Below are 24089 nucleotides of genomic sequence, written 5' to 3'. Positions count from 1 at the left end.
GAGAGGCTACCAAGAGGCCGATGGCAACTGGGGTGTTTCTCTTCAGCTGGGATTGGGGCACTTGTCAGGATAGAAGGGAAGATGGATGGTGCTTAATACAAGCACATTCTTGAACAAAAACCTGCAGCTCTCAGCCAGGAAGTTGAAAATGGGAAGATGGTTCACCTTTCAACATGACAATGACCCAAAGCAACCGTACAGTGGCTGAAGGACAGGAAGGTGAATGTCCTTAAGTGGCCTAGTCAGAGCCCCGACCTAAATCCCATCGAAAATCTTTGGAATGACTTGAAAAGGGCAGTCCATCAACAGTAACCACACAGTTTCAATTGAGCTTGAACAATTCTGTAAGGAGGGATGGGCACATATTCCTCCCTCTAGGTGTGCAAAGTTGGTAGAGATTAATCCAAACAGACTCAAGGCTGTAATTCAAGCAAAAGGTGCTTCCACCAAGTGGGGGAGGTATTCTCTTATCCAACCCAGTTATTCTACTTTTTTTTTTCAGAAATGTTGCTTTCTTTTTTCACTTGGATGTTGAAAGGTACAATTTGTAAATACAACTGGAAAAAGTCTGATTTTTGGGCTTCAGGGCAACAAAAGGTAAACATTTTGAAAGGTGGTGGTGACTTTCTATACCCACTATATATTGCTTTCATCTACAATATTGCTTTCTTCTATATTTTATCCTGTTTTTTCATGTTTTAAAAATGTTGTTTTTCCATAAAACATAAACAGTGGTACAGACATGTCTCTGATGAAATAACATTTATGAGGCATCATGCACACACTTCCCAAGCTTTCCTGATAGAAGGAGAAAGACCTTTATTGACAACATATTCAGGGTAACTTTCTAATCACTGCTTGCAGTATATTACAAAATAGGAGGTAGTGATTTGTTCAGGCTTGTCAAAGTATTGATTGATCTAAGAAGTACCGAGAATAAGGAATTACAATACTGTCCTATCTACTTCAAGCTCTTCACACATGGTTTTTCCAAATGTTTATGCAGTACTTTATTACTTTGCAAATGAAGACGTTGATGCGGGAAAGATTACGGAAAAGAAAGAGTCTTTTTTCCACTGCAGGTCAACCAATGGCTGAAGACAACATACTAAGCTAAGATGACTGAATTTTCCTACCTCAGAGATCTGGCAGTTTGCTTTCACAATTTTGGTTAAGGAATGAGCAGAACATTAGCTAAGCAGAGAAAGTTACGTCAGTGTCATTTCAGTATAACTGTAGTTCATTTTAAAATGAACTTTAAATAACAATGCAGGGTTTTGTAAATAGGGTTGAATGTTGAAAAAGAGTCTTCCTTAAATATACAAAATCTGTTTGTGAACTCTTAAGTATTACCTGTGCAAAATAAAATAACTTTTTGGCAAAATATTGTAATTTATTATCATAATATTTTGCTTTGTGTCTAAATTAAATGTATATATTTAAATTTACAATTAATATAAATATGTTATGAATCATGTTATGAACCAGGACTGTTGACTGTTAATTAATGTTTATTGACAAGCTACCACTCTGTGTATTAGGAAAAAATAAAATGTAACTGAAAGACCAATAATGTTAGAGGTCAGACAGGTCACACATCATGTGCTCTCCAGTTAAAATAGTGTACTGGTGTTTCTTTTAACATTAGTGCATTTTTGAGAAAAATGGAAAACACTATCTGCTTGTTTCTTCAATTACTCCATATTTTATTACTCCCACTAGGTGTTTTTTATCTGTTGCTGTGTCAGATTCACACTGTATCATACCTACTGTATGATTTCCTGACCCTGGAAAATACAGTACCCAACATTTTTATATTAAAAATGTGATTCCTTTCCTATCCTGAAACAACAAATCAGCCCAAGCTACACAAATTTAATGTATCCATTACCTTGCTGGTGGGATGCAGCCTGCAATTTTTAAACACAGCTATGCTCATCTTTAAACACATTCACTTTGTACAGCACATCTCTGCTATACACCAAGGGACCCAGTATAGAAGAGAATTCAAGGTTTGTGTAATATGACATTATTTCAAAACTTAATATTGCTTTATACTGCCAGTTTTTTAAACTTGTGTGGAAGAGAGTTATTAGGAACAGGAATGTTATTGTTACTAGGAAAAATAATTGTATCCTCGGCATTATGTGAAACAATATACTCAGTAATATGCTCTTTTCAAAGTTGCTTTTTAAGCATATCATGACTGAACTGAAAACATACAGGAACAATGGAACTTTGAAACAATTTGAAAGCCTTTCATGCCAATTGTGCCTTTTTAAAGTAATGTACCATTTGTACCCAATGCTTTGTGAAAAAGGGACATGGTTTCATAAATACATTTTCAATGAAGAAGGCAATTAGAATTATTGCTAACTTTTTCTATGGTTCAGTGTGACCTATATGTAACCCTTAAAGGAGCCTTAAATAGCCTTAAAATAAAATGTTTTAGTATTATTTACTCTGCAATATTGTTTGCCAGTGGCTAATGGTTTACCTCTAAATGTGAAAAAGATTTTTTGTGACAAACCAGTTTATTGTACTACCAAGAACATAGTTGTTTTTGGAGATAGACATTACTTTGCTTACCAGGGTATAGTTGCTTTGTTGGGGCGCTAAGCTGGGCTTCTTTGGATACTCTATAAGCAACATCTGGTCCTTTCGAGGATTTTCTGTGTGCACAGAGGCCTGTTGTTTTCGTTACCCCTTCTGGTAAACTGTGAAAATCTAAAATCTTCAAGAGATCTGCAGGATCTGCTGTTGGGAGACAAAAAAAGAGAATGTTAGTTTTTGCACCTTTGAGTAAACAGCACTTATACATAACATTTATTGCTGGCAGCAAGCAACAGATTTTAAACCTTGTCAAGAAAGAATTGATTGTGGTCCAATACCCTGCAAACAGGCACTCAGGATAAGGCTAAGGTTCGTGATGATGTAAGGAAGAGAGCAGACTAGCTGTCTTCCTCAGATTGGATTAATCCCTGGACACAATTTAGAACATCCAATAAAGGTTTATTTGCACATCCTTCGGACCTGGGGGGTGGGGTTCTAGATAGCTCCACAGAAACACAGGGAGAATATGAAAACTCCACACAAGGCCTAAGTCAAGGGCTCAGGTCCTGGGAGCTCTGAGGCAATATAATTCTAACCTGCTTTTCCTGCAATCTGAATACCCATATTCTCTTAAGTATAGTTGGTTCTCTCATTGTTGGTTACAAGCAGAAGGCCAGCCTCTGTGAGCTAAACACAAAAGTTTTCAACTTTGGTTACTATATCATACTCTCAGGCAGATCTTTAATTTGTCCCTCTTTCTAAGATGAAATATTCTTCTGAACTTCAATGTTTTCAACACTACCTTCAGGAATTAATGGGAAACAATTTTATACCACCCTACATTATGAGGGACTCTGTTAAGTAATAACAAGAACAGGCCTGCCTTATCATAGAATTAACCAGTACAGCTGTCTTTCTGAAGTGCACAAGCCGTGCATTTAAGGTTTGCAAATTACATATTCATGTTATAACACAGCTCAGGGTTTCTGAAGGTCTTTATATACAGTAGAAGAAGAAATTTCCTAATTTTGGTTTAAGACCTAAGACAATTAGCTGTTTTCAAACCACCATCTGTTCGGTAAAAAGCAACCTATCTTAGTAAGCCAATTACACTGCATTTTATTTATCATTCTGGAGCTTATTTGAACAGTCTTTTTTATAAACTACTATAAAAAGTTACAAAATGATTTCAGCCATCTCACACCTTTGAAGAACAACCATAATGACTCACAAAAGCAGGTAAAATATATCTGGTGACTAATAGCATAGTCTATCAGGAACAGACCACACACAAAGATGAGCCAGCTAAAAAAAATCTTGCAATGCTAGTGGATTCCTTTCACATTTCTCCTTCAAGATTTAAGCAGTAGGGGGTTTCTGATTGCTCTCATGTTATATCAAGTCGCACTTCAGACAGTTTGGAAAATCTTTTGCAGACCCCCAATAAGATTAATCTGAAAGTAGTTAAAAGTACACTAATTTAAATCTGGAACCAATTAAAGGTATACACACTTAAGGTAGTCCAACAATAGCTTTAAATTAGGATATGGGCAATCTATCAAATTATAAAATACATCACAAAGCCCCATGGAAAGTGTTTTTAGTCATTTTTTAGAACACTCTACACTAGGGTGACCATATTTTGGTTTTTAAGAAAGAGAACGGAGGGGATAATCGACACTCGACACATGCCTACAAAGAACTGAGTCTTTATTACTTTTTCAAATCAAAGAATCAATTTAAACTCTCTAGTTTTTTAAACGGTTTTTTAAACTTTTAAACAGTTGCAGGGTTGCTACTTCTCTTCCATATTAGCAAAAAATGAAAAAACAAAAATATAGCCCTATTTTAAACAAAGTTTTTTTTTTCATTTTCGAGTGAACCATGTCCTGGCTAAACAAAAAAAGTCATTCAGTGATCAAGAAGTAATAAAGAAAGCGTTTGCCGAAGCTGCTGACTTGCTGTTTGGAGATTTCAAAAACAAACATTTTTGTTGAGGTTCAGACAGCTGTTGCCTGAAATTAAAGAGCTTCTCAAGCTTCTAAACATGGTAAATATGCCCAATTAGAGGATGACCAGTGGCTTCTGGAATTAGCATTCCTCACAGACTTGACTGAACTGCTGAATGTCAAGCTGCAGGGAAAAAATAAAACTGTCATCTACATGATAAGCAGTGTCAACACGTTAAAAAAATTTACAAGTGTTCTCAAGTAAGCTTCTCAGTGCCAATGCTCACAATATGGTAGGATATTCTTTTTTTCTTAAATGGGGAACATTACTTGTTCACTGTAGCATGAGTCACTTGCTTTTATTTGCTGTCATTTTAGTGATGGGTATCATTATTTTACTGATGTGCTCACAGTCTATTTTTCCAATATCAGAGCTTCAAATTCACACTGGTAGATCGTGCTGGACTGGCAAATGAAAAAGTAGATCTTACTTTAAAAGAGGTTGAGCACCCCTGCTCTACACAGTACGATGCTTCAATTATTATCTAATAACAATTATAAAAATGTCCTATGATGTATATAAACAACTAGACTTAATCCAGGAGACAATTTAGAACATTCATTTCTTTTTTCATAAGAAATACATGTTTGGAACACAATGTCATGGACAAAGAATGAGTCATCTTTCCAAACACATTATAGAATATATTTGACAAGAACCAGCTTCTTGACATGAAAAAGTAAGTTAATATTCTGCTCAATTGCACCTCAACAGCAGTTAAATATTTGATTTGATTCCCTTCTTACATTTTAGGAAAAACACACTTTAGAAACTATTGGAGAATTAGCTGGGTTGAAAACAAAAGTGTAGTGTAAAAATGCACTATGATGATTAATTAGGCACCCCAGAATTAGCTCTGTGGATGTCCTAGAAAGCCATAACATACTGGAATGCCATTATACTTTATCAAAATTACATCCTTATCACCATATCATGTTGTGAAGAATTACATATGCAAAATCCAGGGCAGAGACTGCCCTGCTTTGGTGCTTCCAGACTTTTGATCTTTAGTATAGATAACCATAAATTCATTTCACCGCAGGAGATTTACAGCAATTATGTGGTTATTGAGAAAGTGGAAAGAATGCTTAATATGCAAGATCCCTGCACTTGTATTCATTAGCCTGTGGTAACTGCTTCTTAGGAAAACATCCATCAATTGCCTCTAAGAACTCAGTGTTGAACATAATCTATTTTTTTTCTCAAAAGAATTGCTTAGTTATTAACCACTGGATGTAAGACACAGCTGTGCTAAGGCTTACAAGTGACTGTGCTGCCTCCTCCCATTTACAACAAATGAAGATGATTCTTGTCATATAAAAGAAAGAAAATCACATCTTGTGCTCAACATAATAAGCTATTGTACAAGAAAGCTAATGAACAGAAAGAGCAGACCATTCCAACTTATAACAGTAATTTCGGAAGTTATGGAAAAATAACCATAACCCAGAATGTTTCAGTTGTCAAAGTATGGATATACCATTCTAAAGAGCATTAGTGTGACCAAAATGCTTTCCACAGTTACTATGACTAAATATTCCTGAACAATTTGAAGCTTTTTTGGATGATTTAGCTTTCTAATGTTAGCGATTGTTTTCATGTTAATAAAATTAAGCAAATTGTTATTAATCTTTCTAATAATAGATAGATACAAAGTTTTGTGTTGCAAACTTTGTTTAAATGATTAAAACATTTTTTTCGGGACAGTTTTAGACAATAGTCCTCCTTCAGCTATTCATGAGAAATGTAACCATGCATTCAAAAAAAACTTTTTTAAACTTCCATCATTCATTGAATCATTGGAGAGTAAAAGACAACTAAGAAGCCACCCATTTATTGTACTGTAGCTTCCCATGCAGAACAAAATCTAGTATTTCCACTTTTTGAATACTAGGTATTCAAAACAAGTAAAAAATGTAAAGAAAGGAAGGCATGGATCTCACCAAATCACACCAAAACCATCAGTCAAATCAAGGAAAAGTTTACAATTTTTAAAATAGTTCATGTGTAATTTATCCCCTTTCACACAGTATACAGTTTATCACTCTGCCAGATCCTAATAGCCCAGATCCTTTCAAACATTTAAAGGTGGTGAACCTGCTTATTATTATTTACTTTTGATAATGCCACAACTTTGAATACAAGTAAAAAAAACATAAAATATTTTCAGAAAGCCTCCCATTTACTTTGTTTTTGTGACTGTTAAACCTAGCCAGTTTGGGTGACACCATAGTAAATTTGCTTATTAAATAATAAACATGGATATAATGAAATATTACAGTATCTCCAAAATGTGGGAAAGCTATTGTAATTAAAATTAGAAAATATCCTCCAGCTGGTTTAAACTTTATTTTAGTTTGTGTGTTTTATGCTTTGCCTCTTTGAAAATCATGAGGTAAGACTCAAGCACTTGTGAATGGGGCTAATTCTTTTAAAGATACCCATGTTAACCTGCAGGGGCAATTTTACCGCAAGCCAACATTGCATTTAAATGGATTGAAACTACATTAGTTTCTTTTAAAACACTTTCCATGAACTGCTCCATGTTTTTAAAATATATATTTATTTTAAAAAAGGAGAAGAAAAAAGTAGCAATTACACAAAGCAGTGTTTTGGAAAAGAGAAATAATGCTAAAAGTCAGCTTCATTTAAAACATCATTTAATTTTACTACAACCACAACAAACAGGACAGATGGTTAGGTTTTCCTTTACTCTGTCCAAGAATCTCTTGTCCCAAATCCCAGCCTGTTCCTCAGTCCCTCTCTCAGCCAATGTGCTGTAAAACCCATCTCACTGCTAAATTGTATAACTACCTTGTTTACTTAATTCTACTCTTCTTGTAAACTTCATTGCTCTGCTGAACTGCATGTAAAAAGCCTAACAAGTACAAACACTCTGAAACCCATCATGGTAGAAAAAAACAATCTTCTTTCTGCTGTGATTCCAAACATTTTTTCCTTAAAAGCTTAACCAGAGAACAGAAGAACCGAAAGATTTAAACCTCTGCAGCTTACTACAAGAGCTGGTTACTGGACCTGAATCATAAAGGTTTCAATGCGTCCTATAATTCATAGCGGGCATTAAAAGAGATTTTTTCAAATGAAAGACACAAGGTTTACAAAAAGTATTGAAAAAACCTAGGAACGTGCAAATGAAAATAAAAATATAAGTGCACTCACATTTTAACACCATACTACTAACAAATCCTAAATTGGTCACTACAGTATATAGTTAATATACTACAGTTTGATCTGGAGGGGCAATAATTCACTTTAAAAGGCAGGCTATTTCTATAGAAATGTTTTAAAAATATTTTTATATTACAAATTGCATTTAAAATATTCTGATAATCTGAAGCTCAGCATTGTATTTATATCATTTTTTGGATAGAATACTGTTTGAACAATCTTTGTTAATTTATCAGGCCATTGTTCATTTTGTCCAATTGAAAGTAATTTATACATAATTTTAATGACTTCTGCTCTTTCAGTGCCAGTCCAAGACAGTATTATAGCTGCCTTGGACTTGACAGAGAAACCTTAAGATTGCCAAATTAAAGCTAGTCTTGTGGAGACCTAAGACTATCTCCAGGAAGGCAAAACCCAGTTACCTCACGGCCACACTGTCCCACAAGTGGAAACCAAGCCAGCACGCACATCTTCCAGCCATGTTCCATTTTACTACCACAAGTTGAAATCTGTTTACACAGCAATCTATCTGCCAGAAGCAATTCTAAATAGATGCCAATGGAGGTGCCAAGTCTTTATGAGTTACTGTGTTCCCATGCTCAAAAACACAAGGGTTTGTCCTTCTCTAAGTGATCTTAGCTGTTATTTCCACTCAATAGAAAGCTAAGGCCAGAAGGTTGTTTTCTCAACCCCCATCTACCCCCTTCTATGTCCTTGAAGCAGCTCCCTGGCACATCTTTCATTTAAGGGGATTCCAACAGCCCTGACTTTATAGACGAATTGTCATTGTGCTCAAGCAGGAGTTTCTACCCCATTAAAGCTTATTATTAGAAACATGTATTTTCTCTACCTAAATCAGGGTTTGACCAAATTACTGAAATGTAAGAAACTGAAAAACATTTGGTTCTACTTTGTCATTTGATTACCATTCATCCAAGGATCTCATACCACTACTTCCTGAAAGATCTGATCGAATTAACTTCAACAACACTGCTGGGCAACTTCAGAATAAAATATTTGTTTATACAGTAGTATACCCAGACACAGCTACAGTGCTTTCCAATTGTATTGGGACAGCAGAGTCAAGCTTGTTATTTTTGCTTTACAGTCAAACAAGGCATAAATTCAAATTAGAAAAATTAAATTTAAATTAAATTAGAAAAACAAAGGTTTTTTGTGTTCAACTCAGTGATTTCAAGTAACCATAAATATTGGAACATGTTTACTTTAAGTAAATTTCAGAGTGTAAAAGTATTTGCATATTCCTTTGAGACAAGAACTACTGTACATGAGGTCTGCAACCTATTCAGTTGACCAAACTCTTTCTCTAATCTAATCTAAAAAATGAGATGTAACATCACTGAAAACTTTACCGTGCCCAACAACTGTACAGATATCACAGACAAGTTTACAAAAATTATGTGTACCCCCAATCCATCAACACAGAGTGGTATTAAATTAACTGCAATTGGACTACATTGTGTTTTTCGATATCAATACAATGACATTCAAGGTGTAATTGTGTGATATCACTCAATAAGGTCAATCCTAAAAAATGTGACCAGCCAGGATCACAAGTTCTGTTTGGCATATGCTTATTCATTAGATCACTGTTCCCTTATCCCTTATACTTTATCCCAGATCACTGGTACAGAATTGTGCTATTAATTGATCAGCTACTAACTGTTCTTTAAAACAACAATTATCCCCTTAAAGAAGCTGGGATATTGAAGATTTATTAAATTGCAATATGTCTACAAGAAATCTAATTAAACTATTGTAATATGGCCCCTCCTATCAGTGTAGTATGTTGCTGTTTTGTGTATTATTACACAAAACTGCATTACATACTGTATAAGTAATAGACATGTATGCGGAATGTAGTAATATTACATAATAATGCACCCTGTGTATTCTCATATTTAATGTTTTTAGAATTATTAACATTTAAGAACTGACCCCCATTGTATGAGTTTTTTTCTTACTTGACATTTTATTAAAATTAATCTAAAACATAAGAAACAAAATAAGTAAATTAAAGCACACTGCAATAAGAGAGAAAAGGGAATTTAAGATTATAGTAAAAGTCAGAAAAATATTTCATAGGTTTACACAAGAGATTAATTTACTCTTAGTTTAGAATAAAGGATTTGTTTTCATTCTAGGATAAAAATTGTTACATTTCTTCAGAACTAAAAACAAATGGAAATAAATCATCTCTTCTCTACTTCAGCCTCCCTGAGGTAAGATGGCTTTACTATTACCAGTACCATTAAAGTAAGTCTCAGAAAGAAGTTCCCTTTGGTGTAATGCATAGCATCCTGCAGACTAAAAATCTGCAGAGCTAGAGAGCAGCTCTTGGGGGATATTATTCATTCTTAAAGCAGGGCAGACAAATCAAACACTTCTTGTAAGGCTAGCTTTAATAGGAAATACTCATAGGAATGCTCACTTGGACAGCTAACAGTTGAACATCCATGGGTCCCGTGTGAATCCATTCACTGTACTAATTATCCCAATTGATTGAATAAGCAGTGGATTGATGGGTAGGGTCAGTGATTGACTGAGTAATTGATTTCTCAATACTAAATTAATACAGGTTTGTGACTGTGATCGTGTGAGAAATCAGTGTCTACGAACTGTGCAGCAGGGGGATGTCCATGACATTAATCTGTGTTTCCTGTAAACACAATTTGAGAAGCTTCTCTGACCTCTTTCAATTTCCTTCTTTCTTTTAATATGGAATAAAAGCAGACAAAATACCTAATACAAAATACATTTCTCACCTCACGCTGTGCACCATGTTAAATGAAAAACATTATTAAATAAGTCTTCCTACAAACCTAATTAACATGCACTCAGTCCACCACTACTATTTTCTGATGACTTTGCACTAATCGTAATATCTCTCTCTCTCTGGTTGCTCACAGGAACAGCTCCATGTTGATGTTATTCATTGGAAAAAGTAACAGATTTTTTCTTTGATTAGCACTGGGGCTCAGTGAACAAGACTCTTGTAAGTTACTTACATTTTCCAACTCTGCTAAACTGTATTTATTTCTCTCCCAGCAGGAGAATATATTAACTATACATGCAGAAAAAAATTGCATCCGCTCTCTTGCTCAAGGTGCTTTCCTTCCCTGCTGAGCTGTAAAGCTATCAGTTAGTCATATTTGAGGTCAGAACTATTTACCAAGGGAGAATAGGGCTATTAGAACCATCAGAAGAATTCCAAAGAAATGCAAGTTCAGCAGGAGGGGAATAGTTCCTAAAATGAAAGCATGCAATCCTATTTCAATACTCATCTGCTGGTAAATTTGAAGAACAAAGTGTCTTTTAGGTTCCTGATGTGTATACTTTTATAGAATCATATGTATGCCTATTAAGTGAACAGATTTCACTAATCACCAAACAAAATGCAGCCTACAGTTTTGTTTTAATGAGTGAATATAATTTAGCAGAAATGCATTGGAAAAAAAAGACAGAAATCTTGTAGAGGGAAATTTAACCTAGGCATGATATTTTTTAATCTCTTCTTTAAAGAAAAGATCAAACATAAATATCAAAGTGTTATCCTGGACATATTCTAAAGACAAAATAAATAGGACTTCTTAGTTAGATATACAAGATTATGAATATAAATGTTTGCAAATTAAGCTATTGGCATTAACCAATATTTATTGTATTTTACAAACTAGAAATCTCAGCAGGTTTCAGTAGTGTCAGATTGTATTGGTGAGGTTAGTGTAGTTTTACTATAAAAGCATCTTGACAAAATTCCAGTCAGGTCAGACATATAAACAGATGAATAAGAACATAATGTTTTTAAAGTATCTAGACATGTTGGAAGTTGTTTCTAAGAACAGACACAGTATATTGGCAACATTTTGCTATTTTCTCCTCACGGTTTCAGCCCTGTTATTCTTTTCTCTGTTTGACTGTCAAATTAAAAGATTTAGATCCAGAATCAGATTGATTTGAACAATGCAAAATCCACAAAGCTGTATATTAATTACCAAAATATCAAATTTCTTTTTTCCCCTCCTCCTTCTCCCCTTCCACCCTCTAATAGATCTGGAACAATGATATCTGACAATCTGCACCCTTAAATCCCCCCACTGATCACACACTCTCTTATAAACTCAATTATTCTCATCTCCTGACCTGTGATCCTGATACCAAACTTTAACATTGGTACAGTATATACTGTACTGTAGCACTACAATGAAAAAGTGTGGGAATGCCTGGATGTTAAGTAAGTGCAAACAGGGCATGTGGTAGGAAATCAGACTATCCATAAATTAAAAGACAAACATTGACTATCACTGACATGGACCTACTGTAATTATTTGTTTTTTTACATAGCACTACCTAATTACTGATTGGATACTAAAAGATTTATGTCTGCATTTTTTCCACTGAGAAAATAAAAACTGTGCCTGTAAAACTATGCATCATTTTGGAAAACACCCAAACACAAACCAAATGAAAGATTTTAAGTGTGTGGTTGAGTTCACATCTTTAATAATATACAGTACACATCTTTAAAATTACACCATGAGCTATAGACACAAAAACTTTGACAAAAATGCTAAAAGTAAATGAAAAAGCATAGTGGTTTCCAAAAAACAAGGCATGCAAGGCTTTATTCATTACTTTGAAATGTTAGCTTTCGGGCACATACATAATTTAAATGTTTTAGACTCTGTAGTTACCAATTTTCAGGTTAAGCTGTTCCTTGGGATTTAGTTTTATGAATTGTTCATCACAGATCCCTTCAGCATGATTTTCTGAATGGCTGGTTGCTATTTAACCAACGTAACACTAAACAATTCACACTAGGAAGATTACAAGGACAGCCTCAAGAAAACTACCGGAAAAGTGCAGCACTCTGGAAACTATTGTATTAGTAATATGAGATAAGCATCTTTTACCCAGTTTCAGCTTCACTCCAGCTGAAGAATCCTTCAAAAGTCTCTAAAATGGTTATCTTTTTTAATGTTCAGCCTAGAGCAAGGTTTGTGCGTATTTTCAAGAGCCTCTTTATCAACATTTCACTTCCATTTAAACACTGTACCTTAAAATATATGCATGATGGATGGTCCTTTATCAGATAATTTCTGTCTTTAGGATTCTCAAATAGTAGAATGGTTTCAGAGTTCTCTTTGGACTATTTTGCAAATACAAACAAGACATCACAAGACAGTCTCACTCAGAGTAGTGAGATTTTGCAGGGTTCTACCATGCTAATGATTAAGTAGTGTGACAGGTTAATGATGTTATTTAAAGAGAAGGTGTAGCATTTCCTTCACACCTGCCAAGTCTTATAGTGGAAGAGAAATGTGGGGGCCTGTTAAGTAATTCCCGGGCTTACAGTTTCAAAAGAAAATAAGCCAGTTGGATAAAAAAACAGTTCAGCTATTCTTTAGCATTTCTAGGACTTGGAGGGCAAGAGCCCTAAGTCAGGCACGTGGCTGGAAAAAATCAGCTGCAAAAGCCATTTGAAATGCCTTGCACCAATTGTCAAAAGTAAGTGACTAATTTTTAAAAAGACAGAAGCACAGCCATCTGTTCACTTTGTCAATATCCTGATATTTCTGTGACAGACAAAAATTATTAGTATACAGCATTTCCAGGAGTGTATTACTGCAGCTGGGGGAAAAAACACAGGAGTTTTTTAAACAAATCAAAGGTCAATTGATTGACCTGCTAACTTGTAATTTTTTCTCACCAAAGTTCATATGAGAATCTGAAAGCCAAATATTCATATTAGATGTTAACCATTTAGTTGTTAATTTATTTTTTAGAGAAGAGCTGGCAGTGAAGTGCGTATTAAACACAGAATAGAGAACACACAAACACACAGTAGAACCCAAATTAAATGTTTTTTCCAAAATGTTTATTAATGGTACCTCCTAAAAGCAGGAAACTTTACTTTACTTTCAACAAGTTTAGATTTTTTTTACAAAGGACATATTTAATAATAAGAAAAATATTGAAATATTTTTAAATATTAATGTAATTAGAAGAAAAGTTCATTAGAACCAAGCATGAAAGCTGAGTACAGATACTGTATCTTCTTTAAGTATTAAAAAGAACAAAAAACACCAAATGAAAAACATTGCAGTACATTTTATTAAAAATATTGAAGCCAAATGTAGCACTAATAAATGCAAAAGTGAACTTTTTTCAGCATGTCTTAGAAATTCAACGATTCAAGTACTTAGCTTTACACAAACATTAATTTTGATACTAAGAACATTTCATCTAAACATCAAAACAAGATATGTTCCATGGATAAATTTTGAAGTCCAATGCTCTGAAAAAGATATTTAGCAGTGCTCCTAAGCTACATATGTTATATTTTATTCCTATTGAACTGCATTTTTCCATTTTTGTCAGCTAAAGATCCAGCACTGCACCTCCACATACAGCAGTCTTAGCACTGAAGCATATTTGTCTATTGCATTTACGTGCCAAGTTTTAATTACAAGTTCTATTCCACAGTTACAAGAAACTTTCAAGCTCTAAGACATGAAACCACAGGGTCACTGGACACCAAAGCAAAGTTTACTGGTTTAATTTTAAACAGTGCCAAAACTTGTAAAAACTGTAAAAAGGATTATTCAGTTATGATCATGCCTTTATTCTAATATAAAACTACATATTGTTTGATTTGATTTGAAGTCTATTTTGTGTTTGGTGGGATTATTTGCTTTTATCATATTACATAAACTAGTAGCTTCAGGCTATCAAAAACACAATGAATCTAGCCGAAATAACAATGTGGTTTACTTAAATAACCACAAACTGTACACTGCTTTATTATCCAGCAATTATTTTAACCAAATATGATCGAAACATTTCAATATAACATGATTGTACATGCCTTAAAGATTCCTAACAGCTCATTTGGATATACAGAAGTTTAAAGAAAGTATTGTTATATTTCAGAATCTTCTGAAGCACCAGGTTTCTTACAAACACAAAGGTAAATAATGGTTATTTTATATAGTGATGAACAAAAGGAAATGTCATATTTAATTATGATAAAAATGTGAGTGTTGTTTAACAAAAAAGAAAGCAGTCCTTTGTTGTAATATCTCCTGAATTGAAACAAAATGTGTACATTTTTACTTACTGTATATATTGTCTCTATTTCACAAATACAATCTTTATGGTTCTCTTCTCAATGTCTTATTATAAAGTTACTTTCCTTTTTGTTTCCCTTTATTTCCTCTTTTAGAATGACTGTCATTTTCTTTCTAGGAACAAAATAAGCAAATTATGATCCAGAGAAAATTGATTCAAAATTACTGTACCTTTAAATTATGATTTAGAACTCACTCCTGGAAGTAGAACACTAGTCCTTTTCTCAGCTCAATTTTTACTTACAATAACTTTAGGTAAAAAAAGCTAGAATGTCCTGTCAGAATATATCATTTCATAAAGCACAAAACCTATCGACGAATTCTACTTTCACACCAGACTTTCTGGAAGATCACGGAGGTTAGACTTTAATCTCATTTTGGCCCGATGCCCATTCTACCTAAAACAAGAAGACTGCCACTCTCGTCCAAGACAAATTAATCAATTCAGAAGTCTTGGGGTTCAACAGGCCTCAACAGCAGGGGGCAAAGTGACAGAATTATGAGTTTATAAAGGCTGAGATTATCACGCTAGTCTTTTTTTCAAAGCATGCTTTGTTTCTTTACCACATACTGTACTTAACTCTGCACTGTGGACAAAGAGCAATTACTGTAGGTAACAAATTGAGCAGTTGTCTGTGTTAACAAATATAAATTCTCTTAATTTACTCTGTCCAAGCAGTGACCATTCTTTCAAAACACCCTGCAATTTCCAGTTTTAAATATCTTTTTTTTATTTAATATAATAGTGCAATTTAAAAATGTCTTAGTTTGGAAAAAAAATAAAAATGTTTGTCTCCCTGAAGGACACATTAAATTATTGAAACTCCTTTTTCATAAAACAAGTTCAACGTGTGTATGTACCAGAAAAAAAGATGAATTAAAATAATGTTTTGTTTTAGGTCAAAAACCTAACTGACTTTACTATTATTTAATTACAAATGTTTTGTAAGTACCTGCAACATGTGTAATTCTGCTCCTGCTGGGATTCAATCATAGTCCTATCGAATGCCCCAGGCTTGACAGCCACACAGAAACATTCCCTAGACAGTGAAGAATTTAGCTACGTCAAAATGCCGGGGCTCTTGCTGTGCAAGTATTCAACTCTATCTAGGCCCCAAGAGGGTGACGTCACCATGTGTAAGCGACTCAGTACCAATGAGCCTGGTTATATTCTGCCCCAATAAATTCCACCTTCTCTTCCATAGCAACCTTAGCAACTGACAGACATCTGTCTCTGTGATCCAGATCATGGAACCAATGTGCTGCACTCTGCAGGCTCTGTTTCAATCATCATCTTTCAGAATGTTTCAGTTTTCAGAGCCTCACAGTAGTAATTGCCAGACTATGAACAGTACTGCATCACTGAAAGACTGGGTCTCCTGCCACTACCTTGTTTCCAAGGGGATGATGTTCTTTTGCAATAGGCTTAGTACCTATAAGCTCTGTTACTTCCTTATAATGTAGCCATTAATTTGATTCATATCTCCTTTCTTCACTTTATCCTGTCAACATCATGCATTTATCTTATATTCCTTTTCCAAAAATTCCTTTCTCTTAGAGTAACTATTACAAAGGCTCCCATACAAATTTGATGTGAATAGTGTTTGTTGTTAACATACAGTACTGTACGTACAGAGGCAGCATATTATTTATGCTAAGCAAAGTGTTGCTGTGAACAAATAACTGGACAGTAAATACCTGACTCGTTTTTGAAAAGCTAAGTCAGACATTCAGACGAACTTGTTTCTGGCAACCTCTTACTCACTGTGGCTCTAGCCAGATGTCTTTAGCATGGCATACAATTAATGTAGGAGACAGAATCAGGGAAAAATGGTAGTTCAGTTACTTTTTGAAAGCAAATTGAAAATTGAAATTTTGAAATTTTGAAATTTTTCTGGATAATTACGGTAAGACTTGCAAAAACATCATACTGAGAACAGGTGATGTAGCCTTTACCCCAAACTACAACTTTGGCCCTATTACACTAAAGGATTACATTAAAAATGATGATCATCTGTTGAAAGAAAATGTCTACCAATGATCTAGCAATTAAAGAATATCATGCTGCTTCTTTGCAAATGTGTGCTTAAATTGCCCCTTTGTCCAATCTTTAAAAAAAAGTTTTTGCCTTGGTCATTCCAAATCACCACATTCCTTTCTTATCATTTTACCTGTAGGGAATAAGGCTGTCTGCAATAATGCACTTACTGCAACCCCTTTTACAAATGCCATGGTACATACAAGGGTACCTGGCAGCTTTCTTGTTTCCAGAGGTAGAAGTTTCAGAGAAGACTTTCCTGTAGCATCTTTACAAGTTACTAGCAGGAGTAATTTTGAAGCTGAAAATAACTGTCAAAAGAGAGATCTACTGTCTGCACAATACTCTGCATGACCCTCACCTTAACCTAGTGAGAATTCCAAAGCAGATAATTCTTTATATCCAGACACCAACTCTATTTCCATTGGCTCCAATATATAGACAGCAGTATGGCAATATACTGTACTAATTTAAAGCTACAAAAAGCTGTGCCTGTAAAAATTATTGTAGTATGAAACCCAAAGCTGAAAGATAACCTTTGTCTCAAAAAACTGGAAATGGTAAACTGGATGTTATTTAGTAATTTCATGATTTAGGTCTACTGAAGCTTATGGTGTTTGCAGCTGTCTGAACAAATCATACCCAAAGCAATTTTCAGAAATTATTGCAAAACCAATGTAGAGTAAGAGCAAGACATGTATAGAGTGAGAAATGCATTAATGGTAGTAGTGGTGTTGGGGTTACAAACTTTCAAGTTAAAGAAGAAAATTCCTAACTAAAATTAGTTCTGCTAATCAGAGCAAATTTAACTAACCAGAGAGTTCAAGAATGCACAGTAAACATACTTTGGTGCACTTTTAATGATTTTAGATCTTTCTTCTACTTAAGCCTTTCCGAGCAATGATTGTTATTTTTCCAACCTCAAAAGAAGAAAACATTTTTAGTTTTCCAAATTAACACTCTAACTTTTTTTCCAGTGATTCTCTTGTTTAAAGTATCAGATACCAACCTATTCAACCACTTTTCCCTAACAAAATTCAAATCAGGCAAACTAAAATGCTCCAAAACAGTTATCAGACACATGTCCAGACACACAGAACAAAATAAAAAAAAACAGATATCCTGTGCAGCTCAGTCCCTGTTTATCTGCTCAGCTCTGTGCTTATTATTTTAACAGGGGGAATACCATATGGTTTACTTCATTGTCTGTAGAATGAGCTTTAGCAGGCTTGTGCTGTGAAGACTGATAAATCACTGTCTACCCCCAAAGACTAAAATGGAAAAACTGACTCAGGCATCTGGGGTCCCGTTTTTAATGCTTACTTTACAGCAAGACTCTGGAGACATACACTAATAAGGCCAGAAGGCATTATTTTCCTCAACTTCCTCTGGATTCTCCAGTGTGTGGACACCAAAGGCCTTCCTCTGAATACACTTAACCTTTTAGAATGCTTTTCTAACCAAAGCACCAGAACACCAATTCTCTTAGACTTCAGCAAAACATGTTAGTTTTGTTCAAGAAAAAAAACTTTACAGTTTATTGTAGAAGCCTGTGGAATTGAATAGGTGTAGAAGAAATAATTTTGAATATGATGTACATACAGTACAGATACTGTAGATCTTTTCAAATGAAATATATGCAGTCTAAGATGTATCTCTGCAGTTTGTCCATTATTTTGTGCCACTTAAAGCAGAGCGGGTAGTGGTGCAAAAACAGTCATTTACTTTTATTAAGTGTGTTCTATTTTATAGCTGCAATATATGATATGATAATATATATAAAATTGAAGACAATTTGGAATGCAAGATTTAATTAATCTGGATTTTTTAAATTGAAGAACCATACAGTCCCACTGGAGAGTTAGAAGAAAGAAGCCAACACAGTGTACAGTATTTTTTTAAGGAAAGTCATATTTTAGCAGTTGTCTTACATTTTCCATGATGCCATTACATCATGGAAAATATAAGACAACCCCTAAAATATATTACTTTTCTTGAAAAAGTACACTGTTGGCTTCTTTAAATTACATTTTCGCTGATGTCTTTAGCACACTGATACACATTCCTCCTCACCAAGTACTTATACTGTATAAATCATTTGATATCCAAATTGTGCTGGTAGGAATAATAAACCTTGCTCACTGACATCCATGCCAAACACAAATATTTACTTCAATTAAACTAAATATTTAAAACATACCAGAGTGATTTCAAATAAAAAATACTACATTTATTTCTGTGCAGATTGAAATATTGAAATGTCATAAATCAAAGTACTTGCCATCAGTGGCACCAAAGTGTTTCACAAAGAAAGCAGTTTAGTAAATGGACCATTCAAAAATGTATTAAACTAAATGTAAATGTGAACTAAATGTAAATGTTATTAAACTATGATACAGCATTATCAGAAGTATACAGCTTAAATGTCATCATGTAAGTGTTGTTATGTTAATGAGTTTGCCCTGAAATATTTTCAAGAAGAATGCATTCCCAGTATGATCATAAGGATCTTTTAGTCTTAAACAGTACTGATGTTCAGCAGTGAACAGTCTTTAAAGTGGATATACTGCATAATTCACTGGGACTTAGTTCACTTTTCTAATTAAAATCCATAATGTGCTGCAAAAAGACAATATAATTGATAAAGCAATGCCAAAAATCAACAATCAAGGTAAAATCTGAACTTTTTAACAGTAAAGAGAATTAGTTCATAATACATAATGAGACACTCCTTCAGAAATAAAAAAATTATAATAATAATTGCTAACACTTATATAGTTCTTTTCTGGACATTCCACTCAAAGCGCTTTACGGGCAATGTGTAGCATCCACTTGGATGATGCGACGGCAGCCATAGTGAACCAGAATGCTCACCACACATCGGCTATTAGTGGGGAGGAGAACAGAGTAATGAAGCCAATTCATAGATGGGGATTGTTACGTCCTAGTGTGTGTTCTGTGTGTGTTTTTCTGTTATGTCCACACTGCGGACCCTTGATTGTTCTCCCTTCCCCATTGGCCCACCATTACACCACACTTTCAGTTGATGTCATCATCAATTAGCCCTCAGCCAATCAGAACACATCTTAGTCAGCATATAACATGGAGGTTTTCAGCAAGGAGAGGCCTTTCGTTTGACTTCGGTCCCGTTTGGTTTTGGTTATCGCTTCGCTTCACTTCTGGTTATTGCTTCGGCTTCGTTTGTTGGTTTGTTTTGCTTTGTGTGTGTGTATTTTCGTATAGCTTCGGCTTTGTTGTTTTGTTGGTTTTACGTTAGTTTCTTTGTACTTTCGTTTGTTTGTGTGTTCATCCTTGTTTTGCCATTACCTTGCCCCAGTGTTACATGTTCAACTTTTGAGTTCTTTTGTACCCTGCTCCTGTTTATTACTCTTGTTTTCCCTTATTTATCTTCCTGGTTCACTTGTGTTTTTGTGTGAACTTTTGTATATAAGGTTAGTTTAGGTTGTTGGGTACACTTATACACTTAGTTGATTTTGTATTAGTACACTAGACTAGTACGGGTGAGTGCCATTTGTCTTGTATGGTTTTGGGTAGTCAGTGCAGGTTAGCTAGGGTGTTGAAGACGCCGAAGACCGTGTGTTTCGGGGTTTCTTTTGTAGTCAGATTAGCTTTCCCTCACTGTCCTAGCCAGCTCCATTTTGTTTGTTATTTTCTTTCCTTTGGCACCACTCTAGTTCCTTACCCTTCTTATCACGCTTCCTAGTCCCTCACCAAAACCCCCCTGCTTCCAAAAGAATTATCCTAAATGTTACACCCCTTTTCCCCTAGACACTTGGGGTCATAACAGGATTAATAGAAGGCCATGATTGGTAAGGGCCAATGGGAAATTTGGCTAGGATGCTCTTTTCAAGAAATGCCCTGGGATTTTTAATGACCACAGAGAGTCAGGGCCTTGGTTTTACGTCTCATACAAAGGACGGCTCCTTTTTACAGTATAGTGTCCCCATCACTATACTGAGGGATTAGGACCCACATAGACCGCAGGGTGAGCACTCCTTGCTGGCCCCACTAACACCTCTTCCAGCAGCAACCTTAGTTTTTCCCCAGTCTCTTATCCAGGTACTGACCAGGCTCACACCTGCTTAGCTTCAGTGGGCTGCCAGTTGTGAGTTTCAGGGTGATATGGCTCTGGTTATAAATGTTGTTCATTGCTTTTTTTAAATGGAAAAAATTAGAAACTTTAGTGAAAAAAGCAAAAAAATTGTTATATTTTAAAACTAGGGAAATTCCATTAAGCTTGTAAGGCTAAATTGTATTTTTTGAGAATCTGGGACATTTTTCAAGTTTTTTGAATACTGAACAAATTATCTTGTTATAAATACTGGTAGAGCTATCTCAATGATAAGAGCAAAAATAATGCTTTATCAAGTGTTTTTGAAAAAAACTGAAAAAGTATACCTTTTACTGTATATAAGCTTTTTTTACACATGTTCATCTAAAGTGTTTTATATATTAGTGAAAAATATAGAGATTAATTATATACTGAAATGTAAAATAAAACATGTTTCAGTGGTGTAGCTACAGTACTTCAGATGTGTGTTTATATATATTTTCTCTCACTAACAATACTTTAATTACAATGTTACACAGTCCAAGAAAACATGGCAGCAGCAATACAGGAACACAAATAAAAGATACTGTACCTGTCTAAAAATGGAATGTAATAGTGTCTCAGGGAAAAAATATTTGAAAAGAAAAGAAAAAGAAAATTAAACAATCTCTACATTTGTACGTTTCTTTGTTCTCCATTATTCCCTTTCCAGGCAACCATGCCTTTGCAGATTTTCTTCTCTCCCTTTAGGACTATCACCTTTTAAAAATTAATAATAATAAAATTAATTAAATGCTATTACATCTTCTAGCAGTTGCAGAGGAATGTGAATGGTCCATCAACTAAACTCCTCTACAGTCCTTCTCTTTTCATTCTAGTGAATCATGAACCCTTTTCAAAACTTCAAATATGCAGGGGTGACAGATGAAGGTGAGACCAGATTCACTTTGAGAGCCTTTTCAATTTAAAATGGTTCATCTCCCAGGTTATCTCTTTAAAAACTGTGTTTTATCTAAATTAGAATGGTGTATGGAGGTGACAAAGCTTATGGAGAACCGAGACTGGAGGAGCAAGTATCCAAACAGAAGCATTTTTCAGTGGAGGCAAGAACTTAAACTTGAAGAACATGTACTGAGCAGAATGAACAGACTGTAGTACATCACACAGTGTCAAAAACTCAAAACAAAAACAAAAGCAATCACAGTGTAAAGTAATATATACTAAAACAATAAAGCTAATGCACACACTGTACATATATTTGTCAAATTCTATCCCCCAAATATCAAAAAATGATCATTGCATTGTTCATATGAATATTACTAATTCATGTTATGGAACATTAGAGAACAAGGTCCACTGAACAAATGTTAAGTGTACTCTACACCATGTGCTTTCCATAAGTTTCTGATTAGGGTATTTGGATCTATTTAGTAACTAATACACATAAAATATAAATTATTTATGTTTAATTCATTTTAATTTCTGTAGGTTTTGCAAGCGTCTAAAATTTTGCTACTCTTTCTACATAGAACATCTACTGGCAAGCCACACAGTGAGAAATAGCATTCAAATAAATAATTATTAAAAGGTAAAAAGATAAAAATACAGTGGCATACAGTATGGCCACAGCCTTGACTATAAGTCTCTGAGAGAGACCCCTTCAAACACAGAATCTCTTCTCATATCTCTATGGTAACAACTTCCTGCCCTAGTTCTATAAGCTTTTGGTGTCCTACTGGGTGAAGCTATTTTTGCTGCTCACTAAAATGGCTACTACAGTAAAACAGCTGTTTCAGGCTAACGATCACCTGTCAAGTGATAATCATCCCAACCTTCAATTGCTAGAAAATTTTAGAACTTTCCCCAAAAGCTCAATTTCAAGGGGGAGTTCTGGAAGATTGGAGTTAATGAGCGAGGACTATAGGACTGTTACTGTGGTTTGACACATAAATTCCAGGGACTTTAACCAGTTTTTGACATTGAACAACTTTTCTTGCACCAAGAACTTAATTTTTTAATGATTTTGAATGTGATGCAGGTAATTAAAGTACACATTTTACATTTATTTATTTTAAACCTCTTTAATTACAACTATATGGACAATTCCTGCAGAAATCCTTTTTCATCTCCAGAATAATACTGTTTCATGGCTTATAGCTTTACATGCATTGGTGTCTTTTTACTCTTTTAACATTTTAAATAGCTTGCAAAATGCAAGCAAACATGTTTCTCTTTATGTTTCTATTTTGGTTTTATAACATGGGGAGATGTACAGTATATATATAATAACTTTTCAAAAATGAAAAGAAAGCCAGCAAATAGAGTTATTCTTAACATGTTAAAAATTGTGAGTCTCTCCCAAACAAAGCAATCTCAGCTACAGGATTGCATTTCACAGTTCAAATACTGTACATTTCTGAAACAGGGGTATTGAAGTGAAAGTACAGGATGAAGAAAAGCACTACACAAATATTCACAATAACAGCAAATGACTGTTTTAAAACGACTCCAACTTGACTTTTTTCTGTGCAATATTATATTGCTCTGCATCCTCATAGCCATAGTCTCATTTTACCACCTTTTCATGTCAGTCAGCCCTCTTGTTTTTGTTCTTCACAGAGCACACTCGTTTTCTACATAATAGAAAGCTTCAGGTTGCCTTCAGGATAGAATTGTTTCTTACTCTGTCAGATAACATCAGCTTACTTCTCCTTCTCTACTCTCTACTTCTTCACTCTCTAAATCTCTCCAAAAATTAGACAAAGCGTACCTCTATTAACTCTTAAATTCTCATACATGGTTTTTAAAAAACATTGAAGTTGCATTAACTACCCATTGGTCTCTGTTATACTAGTGAAATGGATAAACACGAACAATCGAAATAAAATATTTTCCATTTAACTAATGATCAAGTAAATCTAACCCAATCTTGCTCAAATATATATTAAACTTTAGTGTCACATTTAGACATTCAATAAGAATATCCAACTCAATGTGGCTTAATAGAAATGCTGATAGATTAAACTAAAGTCCTTTGAATAAATCTGTAATTTTCTTGTCAAATTGTTGCCACCCC

General features: G+C 34.5%; 1 protein-coding gene across 3 annotated transcripts in view; it reads right to left on the bottom strand.

The window, feature by feature from the left end:
• col5a1 (collagen type V alpha 1 chain) overlaps nt 1–24089 on the bottom strand; it is a 164434-nt gene that overhangs the window by 129226 nt on the left and 11119 nt on the right. For 2 of the 3 annotated variants that reach the window (XM_088940533.1, XM_088940534.1), the window contains exon 2: nt 2590–2757. In XM_088940533.1, the coding sequence (XP_088796659.1) occupies nt 2590–2757 (168 nt within the window). The remainder of the gene's footprint in view (nt 1–2589; nt 2758–24089) is intronic. The other variant, XM_088940535.1, reaches the window with a different exon arrangement.

This window comes from Atractosteus spatula, chromosome 23, assembly GCF_055471065.1.
Source record: "Atractosteus spatula isolate fAtrSpa1 chromosome 23, fAtrSpa1.hap1, whole genome shotgun sequence".
NCBI lineage: Eukaryota > Metazoa > Chordata > Actinopteri > Semionotiformes > Lepisosteidae > Atractosteus > Atractosteus spatula.
The sequence above is the reverse complement of the archived record's forward strand: the minus strand, read 5'-3'. Positions and strand labels throughout refer to the sequence as shown.